We start from the raw sequence: 22,646 nt of genomic DNA on the forward strand, positions 1-22,646 counted from the left end.
AGATCATAGGAAACAATCAAAAGTCTAGAAGCAAGATGGAATAATAATAATAATAATCTTTCCTTTTTCAGTGTTGATGAACAACCTCCTAAGCCTTGGACTAGGTGAACAACAGATTGAAGCTGGTTCTACTGCTGCAAGATGACTGTGATAAGTGAGGAAGGGATTTCTACCTATGGTTAGCCATCTGTTGATCCTCCAAGCAATGGTTTAGTGTGGGCGGGGCAACAGGGGCGATTGCTGCAGGCTCATAATTCTTACAGGCATTCTTAGGGCCGCAGGGGCATCCTTAGGGGCACAACATTTTAAAAGAAACGTTGCAGGATACTTGCAGTGCCCTGGGTGCTGGCAACCCATGCTACGCCGCTGCCTCCAAGCACTAGCCGCCGGTCCAAAGGCCACTGGCCAGCACATGAATTAAAAGGCCACTTTGGTGAGTGTTATGGGAAGGAATATGAAAACATACGGGGCAATATGGGATTTACTTGCCAGGCAATAGTGCGTTAAAACTAAGCAATTTGGAATTAGGAATGTTTAAGGTGCTTTAGGTACTTGCAATGCTGAAGCCAGCACAACAGTGTACTCTTTGGAATATGAAAGTTGGCCTATCTGTGTGTCCTTTATAAACTGGGGGTCTTATTATCAAGCCCCTTGCGCTGCCGGTCATTCCATACCTTGGTCATCCAGTCGTTGATTATTAAGAGTTGTGAAGCCCAGTAATTAAGGTGGATGTCACCCATGCCCATTCCTCCATCTTATGACAGCTGGACACATTTACCGAATGACATCCTGGGCAGTTGATTTGACCAAAAGAAGGAGCAGAGTTTGGCAGATACTTTTTGGAAGAAGTCCCTGGGTATGGGCAAGGGGAAATGTTGCAATGTATAGAGTATGCGTGGCAGCATGATTATTTTGAACAGCACCACGATGCTGAGCACATTTGAAGGAAGGTTGGACCACCTGGTGAGGGCCTCCATTAATTTTGACATCAGCACGGATAAGTTTAGAGACAATGGGGCCGATTATGATGGGGGCGCAACGTAACGGAATGCAGGACCGTCCACCAGTGGTGCGGCGGTGCCGCACCTGCAATTAGGATGCCACTGCCACTGTGGCATCTCCCATTCCCAGCATTGTGGTGGGCGGGGCTCACAGCACCGCCCGCCACAATGCTGGGAATGCACGTTGTCCATTGGCATGCACAAGGTGACAGGCACCGCTCGGTGCCTGCCACTTTGTCCATGCCAATGCAGGGGAGTACCATAAGTACCCCCCATGTACACTACCCTCCCTCCAACATCCTGGGGTCCCGCTATGGGCCCCCAACAGCGAAGACCGCAGGCTCATCTCCACCCTCATAATAATATGGATGGCAGTGTCTTACAGACACCGCCACCATATTGCGTCAGTTTTCCGCCCTGTCGACGTGTCGACTGGCGGAAACCCAGTGGACGGTCTTGCCGTCCGCCGCGGACCCCCCAGCCATCCTAATAAAGCGGGGGTGAATCATGGACGATGGCGGGCTGCCCCTGTCGGGCCGGCGAAGGCTGCCACCGGCCCGGCGGGGCGATGCACCCGCCATCCTAATGGGCAACCATGTGAGGTTGAGTTCCAATGCTATATGCACTCCCAAATATTGAACCTCTGCCTGAGGACTATTAGCTTCATCTGCCACTCTATCGTGCTCATTTCACCTGTTAGGGCACTTAAAGGGACTTGGTCCAATTGCCCCCATGCGGTATGCTTCCCCATAGAGTGTCAGTATCTGAAGCAGGCGAGTACCCACCAGGGAGGGGGTGCACAGACAGAATATCGAGTTTTTAATGTCGACATAAACAAGTATCAAGTTAGAAATGTCGTGATGCAGAAATATTGACAGCAAGAATATCATGGTCAGGAATATTGGCTGGGAGGTACGAAATATCGTTTTTGAAAATATAGAAGTCATTAATATGGTTTGCAAAAATATAGTTGTTTAAAATATCGATGTTTTAATTAGTGTTATGTATTTTAGTATGTATTTTAAAAGTATGTGAACTACTTTTTAGGATAAGTATTGCTTTTATTTTTTAATATAGGTGTTAAATGTTTAGTAGTTATTAATTGTATTTTAATTACATTTTGTGTTTTTTAGCTCTGTAGTGGGTTGTGGGTTTATAGGGGAATAGGGTGGAAAGTAATTTAATTATAATAAATTAATTATTTTTTATCTATTAGAATTTCTTTAATTTAGATTTTATAGTGTTAATTGTAGGAATTAATTTATTATTAATGTATTATTAATTGGTTGGCAATTACTAATTGATTAATTGGTAATTATGTTAATCGTATCATTTTTTTGGATTGGGTTGTGGGTTTACATGGGAATAGGGTGGGAAGTAATTTAATCATAATAAATGTATTACTATTTTTTATTTATTAATATTTATTTAATTTATATGTTATAGTGTTAATTGTGGGAATGAATTTATTATTAATTAGTAATTGATTGTTAATTATAATTAATTAATTAAATATGTTAATTGTGTTATTCTTTTAGGAGTGGGTGGTGGGGTTTATGTGGGAATAGGCTGGTAAGTAATTTATTTATAATTAATTAATAATTATTAGTTAACTAATGTTAGTTAATTAAATACAATTTAGATATGGCAATAATTTAATTACTTTTAGAAGTGAGATGTGGGATTTATAGTGGTGAAGGTTGGGAAGTAAAATCTTTTAAATGAATTAATAAATTGTTGTTAATTGATATTAATTTATTAATGTAAAATTTCTTCTGAAAATTGCGTAATGATTTTTAGGTGTGGTTTGTAGTGATTATTGGGGTAGAGGTTGGAAAGTAATTTATGTTTAATTAAACATTAATTAGTTGATCATTAATATGAATTTATCAATTCATGAATATTTATGGTAATTGTTAATTTTTATTTTGTGTGGGTTTCGGTTTTATAGGGGTAATGTTTGGGGAGTAAATTCATTTTTATCTGTTTTAATTTGTTGTTTAATTAATTATATTTCTTTCATTGATAATTAATTATGTTCATTATGGAGGTACATTTAAAACACAAAATTTAGATGTGTGTTTTGAATTGTGTGGTGTTATAAGGTAGGGAATAAAACAGATTACATTTATGTAATAATTAATGTTTTGATTATAAACAATTTTTATTAAAAACATTTGTTTGTAAATTATTTAAAACAATTTACAAACAAATCTTCCTAGGTATTTGTTAGATATTTTTAACATCATAATGTTTTTATCTTCTGTAAATTTTTAATATTTTATACGTTTTCTTTTTTTTGTTTTTTAAAATCCTTTGTGATGTAGTTGATATTTTGTTTGTTTTTAATTTTGTACTGACTCCAATGGGAATATAAATTTTTACCCCTCTGCTATCCAACACTTTCCCTACTGTTGCCCTCACTGGAGTGGGAATAGTAATTTTTTTACCCCTCCGCTATCCAACACTTTCCCTACTGTTGCACTCACTGAAGGGGGAATAGTGATTTTTACCCCTCCGCTATCCAATATTTTCCCTACTGTTGCACTCACTGGAGTGGGAATATTAAGTTTTACCCCTCCGCCATCCAACACTTTCCCTACTGTTGGACTAACTGGAATGGGAATAGTAATTTTTACCCCTCCGCTATCCAACATTTTCCCTACTGTTTCACTCACTGGAGTGGGAATAGTAAGTTTTACTCTTTGGCTATCCAACACTTTCACTACTGTTGTATTCACTGGAGTGTGAATAGTAATTTTTACTCCTCTGCTATCCAACACTTTCCTTACTGTTGTATTCACTGGAGTGTGAATAGTAATTTTTACCCTTCTGCTATCCAACATTTCCATACTTTTGCACTCACTGGTGTGGGAATAGTAAGTTTTACCTCTCCGCTATCCAACACTTTTCCTACTGTTGCATTCACTGGAGGGGGAATAGTGTTTTTTACCCCTCCGCTATCCAACCTTTTCCCTACTGTTGCACTCACTGGAGTGGGAATATTACGTTTTACCCCTCCACCATCCAACACTTTCCCTACTGTTGCACTAACTGGAGTCGGAATAGTAATTTTTACCCATCCATTATCCAACATTTTCCCTACTGTTTCACTCACTGCAGTGGGAATAGTAATTATTACCCCTCCGCAATCCAACACTTTCCCTACTGTTGCAATCACTGGTGTGGGAATAGTAAGTTTTATTCTTCGGCTGCCCAACACTTTCACTACTGTTGCATTCACTGGAGTGTGAATAGTAATTTTTACCCCTCTGCTATCCAACACTTTCCCTACTGTTGCACTCACTGGAGTGGGAATAGTAAGTTTTACCTCTCCACTATCCAACACTTTCCCTATTGTTGCACTCACTGGAGGGGGAATAGTAAGTTTTACTCCTCCACTATCCAACACTTTCCCTACTGTTGCACTCACTGGAGTGGGAATAGTAATTTTTACCCCAGTGCTATCCAACACTTTCTCTACTGTTGCACTCATCAGAGTGGGAATAGTAATTTTGACCCCTCCACCATCCAATACTCTCCCTACTGTTACACTCACTGGAGTGGGAATAGTAATTTTTACCCCTCCAGTATTCAACACTTTCTGTACTATTGCACTCACTGGAGTAGGAATAATATTTTTTACCCCTCCGCTATCCAACACTTTCCCTACTGTTGCACTCACTGGAGTGGGAATAGTAATTTTTACCCCTCCGCTATCCAATACTTTCCCTACTGTTGCACTCGCTGGAGTGGGAATAGTATTTTTTTTACCCCTTCGATATCCAACATTTTCCCTACTGTTGCACTCACTGGAGTGGGAATAGATATTTTTACCCCTCTTCTATCCAACACTTGCCCTACTGTTGCACCCAATGTAGTGCAAAATTGAAGTTTAATGACTATTAAATACTTTAATGTTTTAATTTATAATATAATGATTTTAATTGGATTTTATGCTACAGGTGCCTATATATTTATTTGTAAAATGTTATGTATTAGTAAAATTTAAAAAGTAAATTCAAATTAATAGTTTACTGGTGTTAAAGTCAATATATATATTCCATTTTATATATGTATGTTTACATTTTCTTAAATTTAATTTCTTTTTTTATATTTGTTAAAATGTATATTAAATCCAAATAATTATTTTAAAGGTAATTGTATTATTTAAACCTTTCCACGCTGCACGAATTTTCGCGCAGTGCAGCTGTTTTATTGTGTGGGCAGAGTTTGGACGGCTCCCGGCCGTCCTCCGCACACGCCCACCGTGACGTTGAATGGCCCCGGCCGTCCGACACACACAAGGAGTTAATATATTTAACATTTTTTTTACATATATAAAAAAATCAATTTTTTTGTACATCAATATTTTTTACATCAATATCTTTTTTTTGATAATTTTATACTTACCATTATAAATATAGGTTGTCAGTATTTTTGACATCGATATTTATAGCTCGAAATTTGTGTATGGGGATATTTTGGGCATCAATATTCTATCAGTGAACCCAGGCAGGGGCAGGCCAGGAACAGGAGTGTATCATCTCCGTATAGTGCTAGTCTCTCATCTACAGCTATTCCACAGTCAAAGATCCCCATCTCATCCATGCCGCCAATGGCTCGATGACCAATGCAAACAAAAGAGGGGAAGGGTTGGGGCCTTGTCCACTTAGGAAGGGATCCAAAAGGGTGCCATTGACTCAGACCTGCACCCATAAATGTGTGTACAGGACCAGGATGAATGAACAAAAATCGGGCCTCTGCCCAGTTTCATGAGCACTACCTCCATAAAGGACCAATCAACTGATTCAAAGGCCTTGTCAAAGATGATTAACATCAGAGCAGTAGGGTCTTTCAGTTACTCAAGGTGAGCTAGCACCATCTGGACACTACAAGCACAATGTCTTGTGCTTTAGTGGGGAATGATCCCGCACTGATCTGGGTGAACTAAGTATGGCATTGGGGGAGAAGGCTGTTAGCTAGGGACAGCTCCTTCAGATGTTTTAACCCCCACTGCTCCTCCAGCAGTAAGTCGTGGCTGCCTGACCCTGCTACTTTCAGAATACTCATTGAAAGTACTGAAAATGACCTTTGAACTATCAACTTTTTTTCAAATCTGTGCTTTAAGCTAGTCCCCCACAAGCAACGTTGCGTCTTTCCTTCCCAGCATATTTTCTGAATTTGTTGATATTCCTTCTGTCTGTTGCATGAATGGTAACCGCATGCCCTTCTGTGACAGCGGGTTGACTGAACAGACTGTGTTCTGTGAGAGACTAATGGTGACAGTCCTAAGATTAGTATTTAGTTAGGAGGAGCCAAGGATGAAGTTGCTGGTGGACTCAGGTCAGAACACCTCCTTTTGGCGGCTCTACAGATCCATACTGGTAATACTTCAATCGAGTTTGTGTGTGACAGAGGCAAACACAGTTTTTTTCGTTAAGGGCATGTGTCGTTCTACCAGCAGTAGTTTTAGTCATGGTATCATGGTTGGTTATGAGTATGTGAACTGAGATGCAACCTAGATCAGTTGGGTTCAGAGAGTATGAACTGGATGCTTTCACACGTAGTGTAGTTAGTTGCACTGTGTGTATTTTCAGGATGTTGAGGGTGGTTCCTTTGGGCTGAGGACCTGCAATTTTCTACTCATCTATTCAATTATGGCTCATAGTGCATGCCTGGATGGGAAGATGGAGGAGTGTGTCAGGAGTGCTTTCAGACAACTGTCCATGAGAATGTACATTGGACATGTCCACGTTTCTGGATCAACTCAGAGGGTTGATGTAGGGTTCCTTTCCTGCAGAGTACATTAGTAAGTGTGTGCTATGACTCGGTCACAGGAGTGAGGGTCACTATTAGGATGGAATGGAGAGTGTGCAGTATGCCTTCAGATGGTGTCCTTTTAACAGTGGTCGATTTCCCTGATTCCAGAAATGTTTGCATTGGCTTTCTAGCACATACAATTCCAGAGATATAGTTGTATCCTAATACTAAATCCTGGTTCACATTCCAAAATGATGTTGTGTTGGTGTGGTGGGTCCAGCGTGTGCCTCCAAACTCATGGCTTCACCTGTCATCTTAAAATCTTGTCTGATAACAGCCATGTTTTGATGTTTTGGTAACGCTGTTGGGCATGATTTGGGTGCTAGCCTCATACCAGCACCACTAATCACTCTATTTTTAAGTTTAAGGCCGGACTGGCTGTAGCGGGCACCGAGCGTTTTCTGGTTGGGCTGGAAGGGTGGGGGCCGGTTTTGTTACTGGAGGACAGTTTTGCAGCAGTGCTGCCATATCGCCCCCTGTAACAAAACTGAGAGCAGTGCTAAAGTGGAAACAGTGCTTCTTCTCGTTAGCACACCCCAACCCCCATCTGGGGTCTGCAGAATTGCCAGGGCTAGTTTGTGTTCCCAGTCCGACCCGGTTTAAGATTGGCTGTATAACCCCTAACTGGTTCTATATGAGCGGTGAGTTCCATGCTGCATGTCTCTTGACACCTGAGAGCAATGGTAATTGGACAGTGGGACTCCTGACTTTTATGAATTAGCCCATGTCACTCTTGTTTTAGCAGGCTTCACAACAGGACTATTCTTTGCTGAATGTCACCTACTATGGCAAAAACACAGGGGCATATTTTCAAGGGGATTGCGCCATAGGAGTGTCACCTTTTACGACGCTCTCGTGACACAATGCTCTGCTCCATATTTACAAAGCAGTGTTAAGATACTTTGTATGGCTGAATGCCGCTTTGTAAATATAATACCCTTTCACGCAGGTATCTGCGTGAAAGGGGCATGCAATGGGTGTTGCTGTTGGCGTTCCATAGCAACAGCCATTGCTTTTTGACCCTACCCCTGATTCACAAGGATGTGTAAATCTGAGGAAGCATCAAAAACTAACGCCATTGAAAAGCAGGTGTTAGAGTGACCAATTAGGTGAAATACTTTCATTTCTCCTAATTTTTTTGCTCTTTCTAGGTGTGCTGCAGGAGCAAATCGCCTTTAATGATTGTTTATGTACAGGAAGGCGTCCCTTCCTGCAGATAAACAAACATCCCTGCAACACATGCATAAGGCCGCTCTTTTTAGCACTGGTGCAAGCGTAAAGACAGGGGTGCGCCATATTCTTGTGAATATGATACATCCCTGAATTTATGAAAATTACGCAGCACTGCTAAATTGCTTGCAGCGCCGCACTGCCCCATTTTGTTGTGAATATGCCCCACACTGAGCTGTCCAGCCTTGCACCCAGAGTAGCTAAGAAGAAAGCGGAAAGGGCATACGTAGAAAAGTCAGCTTTATGCTTCGGAGCATTCTGTCTAGCGCCTTTGCGCCATTGAGTGAATGTGCAAATGCAGGTCAAAGTGTAAGCCATGAGACCCAAGAGTTCCAAAAGCAGTGTGGAGCACCTCAAAATGTCTCCATGAGGTAGTAGAGTTACAGAACATACAATGTAGGTGCTATAATTATTCAGGGTTGTACTTCATTCCTAGTAACTCTTGTGACATTCTGGTTTTCTGCATGCTTCCTAAGTTTGGCTGCTATAATTTTCTAGGTGTAATTAAAAGACAGAGGGTCTCCATCAAGGGTTAAGAAGTAGGGGCAATTCAGCCAGAAAATGTTAAGTGGCCCAACCACCCACCTCTCTGTTTCACAGCTCATGTAGAAGTGGGGAAGCCACTTAGGGGCAGATGTACAAGCCCCTATAGCCTCCAGAACGTCACTTTTTTGATCCTCTGGTGGTATAGCGTCATTTTCAATATGTACAAGGTGGTGCTAAGCTACTTAGCGTGGTTTAATGCCACCTTGTAAATATGCCCCTTTCCGCCGCACGCCTCTGCGATAAAGGGTCGTGCAATGGGTGCTGCTGTAGGTGTTCCAACGCAACACCCATTGCTTTTTCATGCTGCCCCTGATTTAGAAGGAGGTGTAAATCTGTGGCAGCGCCAAAAACTAACGCCATGCAAGAGCAGGCATTAGAATGGCTCCTGGGGAGAAATGCTTTCATTTGCCCTCGTTTTTGCTTTTTCTATGCAGGATGGAGTCCCTTCCTGCACATACACAATCATTAAATAATGGAGATTTGCTACGTCTATATGTGCTGCAGAATGCAGGCACACATAGAAGTAACAAATAGCCATTATGGATTGTTTATGTGCAGGAAGGGATGCGTTCCTGCACATAAACAATCATTGCATGCAATGCAGACACCCTTGCACTATGGATGGTGCAAGGGTGCCTGCGCTGACACTAGGCAGCTTTATTATCGCCAGTGCTAGGGGAAACACAGGGGTGCATTGTATTTTTGTCTATACGGCGTATCCCTGCGTTTTAGAAATGTTGGAGCGTGGCATTACCAATTTTGGCATAACACTGCGCTCCGACATTTTGTTGTAAATATCCCCCTTAGTTTCCAATGGCAGAGCTACAGGAATGTCAGCTGAAGAGGACAGAAAAGCGGTGGGACTCCATGCACTTGTTTCTTTCCCTGGTTAGGTATAGAATGCAAGGTCTAGCATCCTGGGCTACAAAAAAGAAACACCAATTTCACCTTGCCGTCGAAAAAATCTCCAATATATATGTTTTTGGGGTTTTAGAAATAAACTCCCCACCTCAGGGTCTATTTCTAAACTACTAAGAAATATTTTGTGTCAGCGAAAATTCCCTACCTATAGGACAGGGAACTCTAAATTTGTCAGGTGGACTGCTACAGGCCTTCCGTAGTTTTGGCAGCACATCTACCGAATTACCAATGAGAGCGTTATTAGTTTCCACAGGAAATGAAAGTTCTAAGAAGACAATGAGGGGCAAATTTACAAAACATTTTGGGAGTGTAACGCTACACCAAATTTGGCAACACCCCACTCTGACACATTTAAAACGATGGGATAGGAAACCTAATCTTAACAGGGCGAAACGAGGAGAAATATTTAATCCCTCCTCATTTTTGCAGTTTCTATCTGTGCTGCATTGTGGAGCACACATAGAAACAGCAAATCGCCATGAATGATTGTTTATGTGCAGGAAGGTGTACCTTCCTGCACATAAACAATCATTAAACAAGCATTGGAAATGCAATAGGTCTCGGATTTATTTGAGTTTGAGCTAATGGCATTGTAAATGGCAATGTCTTTTAGCCATGTGTTATGGAGTATATGCATGTGGTGTGTAGTGGAAATATGTGGGTTAGATTGGAATTGTAGCAATGGTGGCATGCTGTGCTGCAGATAAATATGTTTAAAAGTAAAGTGCACCATACTGCGATTGCTACAATAGTTAATTGTGGATGCGTTAACAATTGATGTGTGCACTAATCGCTGGTGGTGTGGGTGCCTGGTGGAAGTGTGCACTGACGACTGGAGGTGTGTGTGCCTGGTGGAAGCGTGCACTGAGGGCTGGTGGTGTGTGTACCTGGTAAAAGCGTGCACTGACGACTGGTGGTGTGTGTGCCTGGTGAAAGTGTGCACTGACGGCTGGTGGTGTGTGTGCCTGGTGAAAGCGTGCACTGACGGTTGGTGATGTGTGTGCCTGGTGAAAGCGTGCACTGACGTCTGGTGGTGTGTGCTTGGTGGAAGCCTGCACAGACGACTTATGGTGTCTGTGTCTGGTGAAAGTTTGCACTGACGGTGTAGTTGTGTGTGTGAGTGCTTGCGTGTGTGGTTGTGTGTGGTGGTGAGTGTGTGTAAGTTTGCACTGAGTGTGTGGTGGTGAGTGTGTGGTGGTGAGTGTGTGTGGGGTTTTATGTGTGGGGTCTTATGTGTGGGGTCTTATGTGTGTGGTCTTATGTGTGTTGAGTTATGTGTGTTTGTGTGTGGTGGACTTAGTTCGAGTTCTCGTACCCTGCACACTCACACACTGTTCACCCTACACACTCACCCAATGTTCACCCTGCACACTCACACACTGTTCACCCTACACACTCACACTGTTCACCGCACACTCTCACACTGCTCACCCTGCACACACTGCTCACCCTGCGCACTCTCACACTGCTCACCCTGCACACACTGCTCACCCTGCGCACTCACACACTGCTCACTCTACACACTCACACACTGCTCACCCTACACACTCACAATGCTCACCCTACACACTCACAATGCTCACCCTACACACTCACCCACTGTTAACCCTGCACGCTCACACACTGTTCACCCTGCATGCTCACACACTGCTCAGCCTGGACGCTCATACACTGATAACCCTGCACGCTCATACACTGCTCAGCCTACGTAATGCAAAAAAACCTAGCTCTGCCCTTTGGCTTGTGTTGTAATCATACAGTAGGTTGTGAGTAGTTGCGCTTGATTGGTTGGGGCGCCCCTCCTTGCTGCTCCCCTGACAGAGGGCCGCCTGCCTCCATGAAGCGCCCAAGACATGTGTTCAGCTGTTCTTTGTTTTAGCTCCTGTGTGTCAGTGCACCGTGTGAGCGCACAAGCATACCCTGCTCTCTCTGCACTCACTCTTACTCTGCACTCACTCTCACTCTGCACTCACAGTCACTCTCGCACTCACTCTGCACTCGCAGTCACTCTCGCACTCACTCTGCACTCACTCTGCACTCACAGTCACTCTGCACTCACAGTCACTCTGCACTCACAGTCACTCTGGCACTCACTCTGCACTCACAGTCACTCTGGCACTCACTCTGCACTCACTGTCACTCTGCATTCACTCTGCACTCACTGTGACTCTGCACTCACTGTGCACTCACTGTCACTCTGGCACTCAGTCTGCACTCAGTCACTCTCACACTCACTCTGCACTCATAGTCACTCTCGCACTCACTGTCACTCTCGCACTCACTCTGCACTCACTGTCACTCTCGCACTCACTCTGCACTCACTGTCACTCTCGCACTCCCTCTGCACTCACTTAGCACTCACAGCCACTCTCACACTCACTCTGCACTCACAGTCACTCTCACGCTCACTCTGCACTCACTCTGCACTCACAGTCACTCTGGCACTCACTCTGCACTCACTGTCACTTTGGCACTCAGTCTGCACTCAGTCACTCTCACACTCACTCTGCACTCACTCTGCACTCACAGTCACTCTCGCACTCACTGTCACTCTCGCACTCACTCTGCACTCTCTGTCACTCTCGCACTCACTCTGCACTCACTCAGCACTCACAGTCACTCTCACACTCACTCTGCACTCACTCAGCATGCACAGTCACTCTCGCACTCACTCTGCACTCACACTCACTGTCGCACTCACTCTGCACTCACTCTGCACTCACTGTCACTCTGCACTCACTCTGCACTCACTGTCACTCTGCACTCCCTGTCACTCTGGCACTCACTCTGCACTCACTGTCACTCTGGCACTCACTGTCACTCTTGGACTCACTCTGCACTCGCTGTCACTCTCGCACTCACTCTGCAATCACTGTCACTCTCGCACTCACTCTGCACTCACTGTCACTCTCGCACTCACTCTGCACTCACTGTCGCTCTCGCACGCACTCTGCACTCACACTCACTGTCGCTCTTGCTCTCACTGTTGCTCTCGCCCTCACTCTGCACTCACTGTCACTCGCACTCACTCTACTCTGCACTCACTGTCGCTTTTGCACTCACTCTGCACTCACTGTCGCTCTCACACTCACTCTGCACTCACACTCACTGCACTCACTGCCGCTCTCGCACTCACTCTGCACTCACTGTCACTTGCACTCACTCTACTCTGCACTCAATGTCGTACTCACACTCACTCTGCACTCAGTCACTCTTGCACTCACTCTGCACTCACTGTCACTCTCACACTCACTCTGCACTCACTGTCACTCTGCACTCACTCTGCACTCACTGTCACTCTGCACTCACAGTCACTCTCATGCTCACTCTGCACTCACAGTCACTCTGCACTCACTGTCACTCTGGCACTCAGTCTGCACTCAGTCACTATCACACTCACTCTGCACTCACTCTGCACTCACAGTCACTCTCACACTCACTCTGCACTCACTGTCACTCTCCCACTCACTCTGCACTCACTCAGCACTCACAGTCACTCTCACACTCACTCTGCACTCACAGTCACTCTCACGCTCACTCTGCACTCACTCTGCACTCACTGTCACTCTGCACTCACTCTGCACTCACTGTCACTCTGCACTCACTCTGCAATCACTGTCACTCTGGCGCTCACTCTGCACTCAGTCACTCTTGCACTCACTCTGCACTCACTCTGCACTCACAGTCACTCTGGCATGCACTCTGCACTCACTGTCACTCTGGCACTCAGTATGCACTCAGTCACTCTCACACTCACTCTGCACTCACTCTGCACTCACAGTCACTCTCAAACTCACTCTGCACTCACAGTCACTCTCGCACTCACTCTGCACTCACTGTCACTCTCGCACTCACTCTGCACTCACTCAGCACTCACAGTCACTCTGGCACTCACTCTGCACTCACAGTCACTCTCCCACTCACTCTGCACTCACTCTGCACTCACACTCACTCTCGCACTCACTCTGCACTCACTCTGCACTCACTGTCACTCTGCACTCACTGTCACTCTGCACTCACTCAGCACTCACTGTCACTCTGCACTCACTGTCACTCTGGCACTCACTGTCACTCTGGCACTCACTCTGCACTCACTGTCACTCTGGCACTCACTCTGCACTCAGTCACTCTCGCACTCACTCTGCACTCACTGTCACTCTTGCACTCACTCTGTACTCACTGTCACTCTCAGACTCACTGTCACTCTCACACTCACTCTGCACTCACTGTCACTCTCGCACTCACTCTGCACTCACTGTCACTCTCACACTCACTCTGCACTCACTCTGCACTCACTGTCACTCTGCACTCACTCTGCACTCACTGTCACTCTGCACACAGTCACTCTCACGCTCACTCTGCACTCACTCTGCACTCACAGTCACTCTGCACTCACTGTCACTCTGGCACTCAGTCTGCACTCATTCACTATCACACTCACTCTGCACTCACTCTGCACTCACAGTCACTCTTGCACTCACTCTGCACTCACTGTCACTCTCCCACTCACTCTGCACTCACTCAGCACTCACAGTCACTCTCACACTCACTCTGCACTCACAGTCATTCTCACACTCACTCTGCACTCACTCTGTACTCACAGTCACTCTTGCACTCACTCTGCACTCACACTCACTCTTGCACTCACTCTGCACTCACTCTGCTTCACTGTCACTCTGCACTCACTGTCACTCTGCACTCACTCTGCACTCACTGTCACTCTGCACTCACTGTCACTCTGGCACTCACTCTGCACTCACTGTCACTCGGGCGCTCACTCTGCACTCAGTCACTCTCGCACTCACTCTGCACTCACAGTCACACTGGCACTCACTCTGCACTCACTGTCACTCTGGCACTCAGTATGCACTCAGTCACTCTCACACTCACTCTGCACTCACTCTGCACTCACAGTTACTCTCAAACTCACTCTGCACTCACAGTCACTCTCGCACTCACTCTGCACTCACTGTCACTCTTGCACTCACTCTGCACTCACTGTCACTCTCGCACTCACTCTGCACTCACTCTGCACTCACAGTCACTCTCGCACTCACTCTGCACTCACACTCACTCTTGCACTCACTCTGCACTCACTGTCACTCTGCACTCACTGTCACTCTGCACTCACTCTGCACTCACTGTCACTCTGGCACTCACTCTGCACTCACTGTCACTCTGGCACTCACTCTGCACTCAGTCACTCTCGCACTCACTCTGCACTCACTGTCACTCTTGCACTCACTCTCTACTCACTGTCACTCTCAGACTCACTGTCACTCTCGCACCCACTCTGCACTCACTGTCACTCTCGCACTCACTCTGCACTTACTGTCACTCTCGCACTCACTCTGCACTCACTGTCGCTCTCGCACTCACTCTGCACTCACACTCACTCTGCACTCACACTCACTCTACACTCACTGTCGCTCTCGCACTCACTGTTGCTCTCGCACTCACTCTGCACTCATTGTCACTCGCACTCACTCTACTCTCCACTCACTGTTGCTTTTGCACTCACTCTGCACTCACTGTTGCTCTCACACTCACTCTGCACTCACACTCACTCTTCACTTACTGTCGCTCTCGCACTCACTCTGCACTCACTGTCACTTGCACTCACTCTAGTCTGCACTCAATGTCGCACTCACACTCACTCTGCACCCCAGTCACTCTCGCACTCACTCTGCACTCACTGTCACTCTCGCACTCACTCTGCACTCACTCTGCACTCATTGTCACTCTGCAGTCACTCTGCACTCACTGTCACTCTGCACTCTCACTGTCACTCTCGCACTCACTCTGCACTCACTGTCACTCTAGCACTCACTCTGCACTCACTGTCACTCTCGCACTCACTCTGCACTCACTGTCGCTCTCGCACTCACTCTGCACACACTCACTCTGCACTCAGTCTGCACTCACACTCACTCTGCACTCACTGTTGCTCTCGCACTCACTCTGCACTCACTGTCACTCGCACTCACTCTGCACTCACTGTCACTCTGCACTTATTCTGCACTCACTGTCATTCTGCACTCACTCTGCACTCACTGTCACTCTGCACTCACTCTGCACTCACTGTCACTCTCGCACTCACTCTGCACTCACTGTCACTCTCGCACTCACTCTGCACTCACTGTCACTCCACACTCCCCAGTCCGTCTGTAAGTGTGTGCCGGTGTGTTGTCTGTGACTGTGTGCATGCGTGCTGTTTATGTGTAAATGTTCATATGTGTGTTGTCTGTGTACACATCTGCATATATGCATCATGCATGTTTAACTGTGTTTATGCGTCTGGATATGTGTTGATTTTTGCGTATGCGTGATTGTATGTTTGTCGGTCCATGTGCATGTATGTGTAAGAGTACGTGTCTGTCAGTCTGCGTCCTGGGTGGCTGTAGGTATGTGATCTGCATCTAAAAGCACGCATCTTTGTTGTGTCTGTGAGTAAAGAAGAATATACAAAGTGGTCCCTGCTGACTATGGGGGGGCGTCTGCGGTGGGGTACATCAGCCTTGGCTCCTCTGAAAGAAGGGAGCAGTTGTGTAAGCATCATATGTGTGCTGCTGCTGTCTAAAAAGCAGTGTTCCCAGCGGGTGCCATGTGTGGCAGTAGACGTGAACTGCTGATCAGGCCTTTTTCGATGGTTTTGTGTAGACTGCTCTAATGAAAGCCAGACCTGCGCCACTACTGGGACGCCCCAGGACATCAGCTGAACACCAGCGAAGTGATTAATGTTACATGAGTAGGGGTATTTTTTACTCTCCATCCTGAATAAACACAGACATGCTGTATTCTGTTACAGGCCTCTGCTCAATTGGAAATGTAGGGCGGCTTTACAGAGCAATGTTTCCCCTCGCAATAAACAGCGTAGAGGAAACATGGCTCCAGTTAAAGTAAAACGCTGTTTCAGCTAAAGTCCCAGTGATCATAAAAGATAGATGGCACAATAAACACAGGCACAGGCAGGACAAACCAATGTCAGGAAGGCCACTGATTACATTTTCCAACTCTCCGGCACCTTCTGAGACATAAGGGTCTCACAAAAGGTCTGTGTTAAACAAAATACAGTCATTTTGTCTGGGATTTTTTTTCACAGCTACTGAGAGACGCAATCTGATTTTTCCCGCTGACCGCTTGTGTTTTAAAATATCGTGATTTATGAAGAAAAGCACATAGTTGCTGTGATTGTCAAATATCCTAAATCAAGTGGAGAAAATGCAATAAAGCACAGTTTCCATGGCAACACCTTGAAACCGAGTACCCTGCATTACGAGCCGGCTCTCATCCGCGGTCATTATTTGTTGACAGGCATAAATTGAACTATAAAACGTTAATTTCAGACACAAAACTGGAATGCTGAACTAAGTGCCATTATTAAAATGTTTCCAGGGCATTCACAGCACACCAGCGATGGAGAAAGCGTACACTCAGAGAAGAGGCGCTGACAGGGAGAGCTCTGTGAAATGGATTGAAAAATAAAAGAAACGTGCGCTCATTATCTGTCTTCAATTACCGGGGCCCCTGACAGCTGGTAATTGAAGAAATATGGCCTTCTGGTGCGCGTGACCGCACACAATATGTCATAGGTGGAGCTACTCTACCGCCTATGGCCTATTGCGTGCTCTCTTCTAAAAACACACGCATGCGAAGCCCAATTGCCATGCAGCTGGCAAAAAAAAGGACGAAAAATCACGAGCAGCCAGGAATTTGTTAGGTAGGTTTTCGGAGACCCTTAGAAAAGGACTCTTGGGCTCCGCCCACACTGCTACGCAGTGTGACGTAGGCCCGAGCCCTAAAAATGGCTATTTGAAACTTCTATGTGTGCTGCACATTGCAGCACACATAGGAGTTACAAATCACCAATAATGATTGTTTATGTGCAGGAAGGCCCTTCTTCCTGCACATAGACAATCATTCCCTCAATGCAGGCACTCTTGCACTATGGTGCAAGGGTGCCTGTGTTGGCGCTAGGCAGCTGAGTTTAGGGCCAGCGATAGGGAAAGCGCAGACATGTGCTGTACCATGTAAATACGGCGCAACCCTGCCTTTTCAGAATAGTGGAGCATGGCGTTAGCAATTTTTGCTTAACGTCACGCTTCACCATTCACTTGTAAATATGTCTCTAGATTTCCTTATCAATCATTAAGAATTTTAGCAGCCTGTTTTGCCCACCTCCTTGTGACATACCTGTGGCGAGGCTTGACGCCGAAGTTCACGTGGTTGAATCGCATGTTCATCTTTTTCTCAGCCCAATTATTCACCATGTCTTCCGTTAATAGGTGCCTGAGTAGATTATTGAAGCGGGTGAACAATACCACGTCCAGTGGAAAGCCTTCGTCGCACACACGATTCACCACCCACGCACCTCTGCGGGTGCTGAGGAAGACCTGCAGGTGACATAACACATGGGTATCAATGTTACAGAAGGCTCCAGTGTTAAGTTGGACCTTATTGTCGAAGTGAAGATCCAGACATTGGAGTGGCTAATTTGCTGCACCTCGCAGAAATGAACAAATAGTAAGCTGCACCGCTTTCCCACTACAAGCTCAACCGAGATGATCTACATCCACAGATGGAGGACTAGCCTTTTATCATTCATTTAAGAACAACCAAGTGCAGATGACTGGACAAAGATCTTTCATTGGAAGATTCATAAGTGGCTATCTTCCTGACTGGCTAATCTAGCCAACCTAAGTTGAAAGTGTCTCAGAAGAGGTAAACTGCTGTAAATCGGAGGTTCACCCCTTGCCAAACTCATGGTTTGCACCCCTCAAAAAGGGACGGCACTGTGTTTATGATAGTGAAGCCACGGCCTGCTCCATCACCAATAACCACTTTCTGGTGACCCTTCTGCCTCAGGGAGGCCTGGCTCCATGCATCAGAACTATTACCCTATTTATGACGGGCCTTCGTACTCAGATTTGCGAAGCATGGCGGTCCTTGATAGAAAAATCATTAGTGGCCCTAGCAGCTTGGTGGGCTGCAGCACATTTTTTATGAAAGTGCTCCTGCCATGTACGCAGATGCACTTTTCCAAAAATTCTACTTGCCAAACTTCTGGGGATCTTTTGATTCAATGAGTGGTCTTCTATTGGGCAGGCAGATGTAGAAGTCTCTGTTGGTACAACCTGGATGGCAGGCCACTGCCAAACTCTCATTAAAGAGCTAGGGGCCTCATTTGTATGTTGGAGGAGAGAGAACTCTGTTGCAAAGGCGATGGCTTTCACTCACCACCAACACAGTGGTCCGCCTGATTTAAATGTGGGCAGACCTTAGGTCTAGCCATGGCTATACTCCGATACTGCCATGGCCAAACTTCTCTGACGGCCCAATGGAAAAAGAGCAGTCAGAGAGTTGGCTATATGACTATCAGCCCAATTAGACTGGGCGTACCTAAAGCTGTTTTTTTATTATCCGTCATCGCCATGAAAACCCTGGCAATAAGGGGCAGTAAAAAATAATTAATGCTCCCCTGCCCATATGGCGAAGGGGGGCATTATCTTTTATACTTACAAAAAGAAAATCCTACTTCAGAATTTTCTTTTTGAAAATATATAAAAACAATTTGGTGCAAGGCTCCTTCGTGTTGATGAAGCCCTGCACTAAACAGCGAAATACATTGACAGGAACCACCCTCATGTTGGTTCCTGTCAACGCTTTATAAATGACAGCTTGACAGTTATTTATAAATCTGGCTGGAGGCACCTCCGTCAAGATGTAACCTTGGGCGTAGTTCACGTAGTAACCTTGGTTCACATTCTCCTCTTGGCATTGCCCCTTATCTACTAAAAGAATCAGGTTGAATGTTCTCAATTGCAATAGCCTGACCTTACACTGTTTTGCGACATCAATACAAAATGTCTATTTTATATCATATTAAAAACCATTGTTGTGTATTAAGCACTTCCACTGTCTAAATCTACAGAAATAATGCACTGCTTACAACAGCTTGCACCAACGCCCTCATTACAGTGACAGAAACTATAAGTACTCACACTGATCCATGGGGCCTTATTTAGCAAGAAGTGAAGCAGAGCAGTGCAGCAGGCCATCTTGCTGTGCTGAATGACAGGGAAAGGGCAGAAATGCTCCATATTTAACATTATAAGGAACATTCCTGCCTTTTTGCTGCACTGGCGCACAATAGGCTGCCTAGCGCAAATGCAGACACTCTTGCACCGTGGTGCAAGGTTTGCCTGCACTGCATGAAGCATTGTTTTGGTGCAGAAAGGGGCACCTCCCTACACAAAAACAATCCCCTGAGCATTTTCCTCTATGTGTGCAGCAGAATGAAGCACACATAGAAAACAAGGAGAAATAAAGATGTGCTTCTCAAGGGAAGACATAGCATTTTGGTCTACCAGTAATGATAAATCTGGGAATGATTCAGAATCCATAGGAGTTGTGTGGGAACACCCACACACAACCCATGGAACGCCTCCCTGGGACAGAGTAACGCAGCGCAGAGATTTGTGCTGCGTTACCCAGGATTTACCTAGCCACTCGGGGCCAAGCAAGGAGGCCTTGCGTGGCTTGATAAATCACAAGTTAGGGGTTGCGTCACTTTGCACCTCGTTGAACAGTGCAAAAGTGACAGAACCCCTTCATAAATATGGCCCTTGGTGTGTTACATCGCTGTGGCTTCGAACACAATGTTACACTCTGAGAAGTATTTTTTTACACTTTAGAAGCAGACACGGTGTGTCGGGTGCACAAAGGCATCTGTGCAAATTTGTAATTCACAAAATGGGAATTTATATTTGAAAACTGATGTGCTCATGCATACTTTTTGGGAATATGTATGCTGTTAGGGCTAGGGAGGGTGTTCCAGGATGGAAATGCTTTGATAAATAGGAGAACACTCACAAACCTATCAGTATTCCTGTCATATGCAGGAAGGAGTATATCTGTTCAGAATGAGAAGGGAGAGGGAACATCACCCTCGGTAGAATGTTCCTCTACCACTGATATGTTTACATAGCTCTCCACTGTTGAATGGTCTAGCTGGCTTCTCCTAACAGTAGCTTGATAGCTACTGGAAGATCTCCAGATACCTGTAAGTAGCTCGCCTGCGTGCAGCGCAGCCTACTAAATTAGAAGACTCATGTTTGGTTGAATTAATATATGTACACCAGCATTGAAAACGAATATGCTACTTACCAGTATGCATCTGTTCTTGGCATGTAGGGCTGCTGACATTCATATCTGTGCATAGATCGCCGCCTAGTGTTGGGTCCGGATGATCGCACATTGTTGTCCTGGAAGAGTCTTCGAAGTATCACGAGATGGGTGGCTCCTCCCCTGGACTACAGTGCGCATGGGCATTGACTCCATCTTCAGATTGTTTTTAGCCATTGTGGCCAAGATGGAGTGAAACTAAGTGAATGATGACCATGCTAGAAGTATGTGTGAATGCTGCAGCCGCTACAGGCGCCGGGGAGGAGGGCGGGCGATATGAATGTCAGCAGCCTTACATGCCAAGAACAGATGCATACTGGTAAGTAGCATATTCGGTTCGAGGCATGTGGGCTGCTGAATTCATATCTGTGCATAGAATACATAGCAGTCCCTCCATTAACGGCGGCCGCCCGTGCCAGCTGCAGCAGTTTGGAAAAGTGTTTTTAGAACAGCCTGCCCTACAGCTGCCTGCTGTTTGGAGTGCACATCAACACAGTAATGTTTTGTAAATGTGTGTGTGGTAGACCATGTGGCTGCTCTACATATGTCTTCCAAAGGAATATTTCCAAGGAAAGCCATGGAGGCCCCCAACTTTCGGGTGGAGTGGGCCCGTGGTGGAATGGTGAGAGTGCGCTTGGCTTTCTGATAGCAGATCTGAATACATTTAACGATCCACCTGGCTATACCAGCCTTGGAAATGGGGTTACCTTTGTGTTGTGGCGCAAAGGCAACAAATAGTTGTTTAGTCTTCCTAAAATCTTTGGCCCTATCAATGTAGTACATTAGGGCCCTTTTGACGTCAAGTGTGTGGAGCATTCTCTCCGCAAGTGACTCTGGATTTTGGAAGAACACAGGTAGTTCTATAGTCTGGTTGATATGGAACTGAGACACTACCTTAGGAAGGAATTTAGGGTTAGTGCGAAGCACCACCCTGTTAGAATGAATCTGAATAAATGGCTCTTGGATAGTTAGTGCCTGGAGTTCACTAACTCGTTGTAGCGACGTAATCGCTATAAGGAAAGCCACTTTCCATGTTAAGAACTGAATTTCGCAGGAATGCAGTGGCTCAAAAGGGGGACACATCAGCCTGGTGAGGACCACATTGAGGTTCCACTCTGGAGCTAGTGGCGTCCACGGAGGAATGACTCATTTGAGTCCTTCCAGAAAAGCTTTAATGGCAGGCGATAAGCAGCCATTGCGGATAAATGTATACGAATGGAAGCATAGGCCAGATTACATTTGTACAGATGTAAGAGATAACAAATGATGTTTTGAATAGATGCATCCAGCGGGTTAATGTTGTGGTCTGCACAATACATGACAAACCGCTTCCCTTTCGCCGCATAGCATGCTCTTGTGGTGGGCTTCCTTGCCTCCCGGATGATGTCCATACAGTGAGGAGGTAAGTTGAGGTAGCCAAACTCTAAGACTTCAGGAGCCAGATCGCCAGGTTGAGCTGTTGCGGATCTGGATGCTGAATGTCGCCATGGCTCTGCGTCAAAAGCCTGGGTGTGAGGCGCAGCCTTTGATGCGGTACCACGGACAGTTCCAGAAACGTGGTGTACCATGGTTGGCGAGCCCACGTTGGAGCAACCAGGATGAGAGTCATCGAGTGCTGCTTCAGCTTGCGTGCCACCAGCGGTATTAGAGGTGCTGGGGGAAAAGCGTACGCAAATTTGCCTGACCAGTTCATCCATATCGCATTGCCTTGCGACTGTGGGTGTGGAAACCTGGCGGCAAAGCTTCCGCATTTTGCGTTCTCCTTTGTGGCGAACAGGTCTATCTCTGGATGACCCCATCTTTGGAAGTACGGGTGGAGTACTGATGGATGTATCTCCCACTCGTGCATTTGGTGGCTGTACCTGCTGAGCAGGTCCGCCATCTGATTGTCCTTGCCTGGGAGGTGTTCTGCCATGAGGAAGATGTTTCTCTGAATGGCCC

The 22,646-nt window shown here is 45.8% G+C and overlaps 1 protein-coding gene across 2 annotated transcripts in view; it reads right to left on the bottom strand.

Annotated features, from left to right (window-relative positions):
* Nucleotides 1-22,646, bottom strand: part of LOC147747926 (flavin-containing monooxygenase 5-like) — a 418,557-nt gene that overhangs the window by 52,476 nt on the left and 343,435 nt on the right. For both annotated transcript variants that reach the window (XM_086956872.1, XM_086956863.1), the window contains exon 6: nt 17,715-17,914. In XM_086956872.1, the coding sequence (XP_086812998.1) occupies nt 17,715-17,914 (200 nt within the window). The remainder of the gene's footprint in view (nt 1-17,714; nt 17,915-22,646) is intronic.

This window comes from Lissotriton vulgaris, chromosome 1_1, assembly GCF_964263255.1.
Source record: "Lissotriton vulgaris chromosome 1_1, aLisVul1.2, whole genome shotgun sequence".
Lineage (NCBI taxonomy): Eukaryota > Metazoa > Chordata > Amphibia > Caudata > Salamandridae > Lissotriton > Lissotriton vulgaris.